At 59.2% G+C, this 610-nt stretch overlaps 1 protein-coding gene across 1 annotated transcript; it reads left to right on the top strand.

Moving 5' to 3' along the window:
- Positions 1 to 101: 101 nt before the first annotated feature.
- Positions 102 to 584, top strand: DQ04_00061190 (putative zinc-binding protein (Yippee); the record flags this gene model as incomplete). The annotated part of the gene is made up of 1 exon (XM_009308009.1): positions 102 to 584. The coding sequence occupies one exon, from the start codon at positions 102 to 104 to the stop codon at positions 582 to 584; it is 483 nt and encodes a 160-aa protein (XP_009306284.1).
- Positions 585 to 610: the final 26 nt, after the last annotated feature.

The following is a 610-nucleotide window of genomic DNA, read 5'->3' as shown; positions in this document are numbered from 1 at the left end:
TCAGTTGTGTGACGTGGGTCTTTTTTCCCCTTTTTTGTTTGTTCTTCGCTTTCCTTTTGCTTTTGGGCGCAAGGGCGGTGACGCGAGTGGAGGCTTGCCGCATGGGCAGGGCGCAGCGGACCCTGACGGACCGTGAAGCCGGCGACGAAGGCTGCGAGTGCGCAGTGCCAGGGAGGGTGGGGCGCAAGAGGCGACGGTCCCCCGCCACGCACTGCAGCTCGCCGTTGGCGGAAACGACAACAGTGACAACAACAGCGACGGCTGAAGCGAAGAGCAGTAACGAAGCCCGCGGGCTTCTCGGGCTAAGGGTGATGGACGACAAGGGGGATACACCCGCGGTGCTGTGCCGCTCCGTTCTGAGCGGCGCAGCTGTGGAGGACACGTACGGATGCCACTATCATGTGTACCCATCGGAGTCCCCGCGTGATGCACATGGAACGGCATTGTGCTGGTCATTAAGGCGCTCGTCGCTGAACGTACATGCATTGATGTGCCTGGGGCGCGTGGCGAATAGCTGCCGCAAGAGTATGGTGCTTTTTGACGAAAAAGGTGGCATTTCCCTGTCGTACACGACGACTTTGTGAACGGGGCACCCGATTTTTTTTTTTTT

This window comes from Trypanosoma grayi (assembly GCF_000691245.1).
Source record: "Trypanosoma grayi strain ANR4 Tgr_6_V1, whole genome shotgun sequence".
Classification (NCBI taxonomy): Eukaryota; Euglenozoa; class Kinetoplastea; order Trypanosomatida; family Trypanosomatidae; genus Trypanosoma; species Trypanosoma grayi.
Note: the sequence above shows the minus strand (reverse complement) of the source record. Positions and strands in the feature narration are given on the sequence as shown.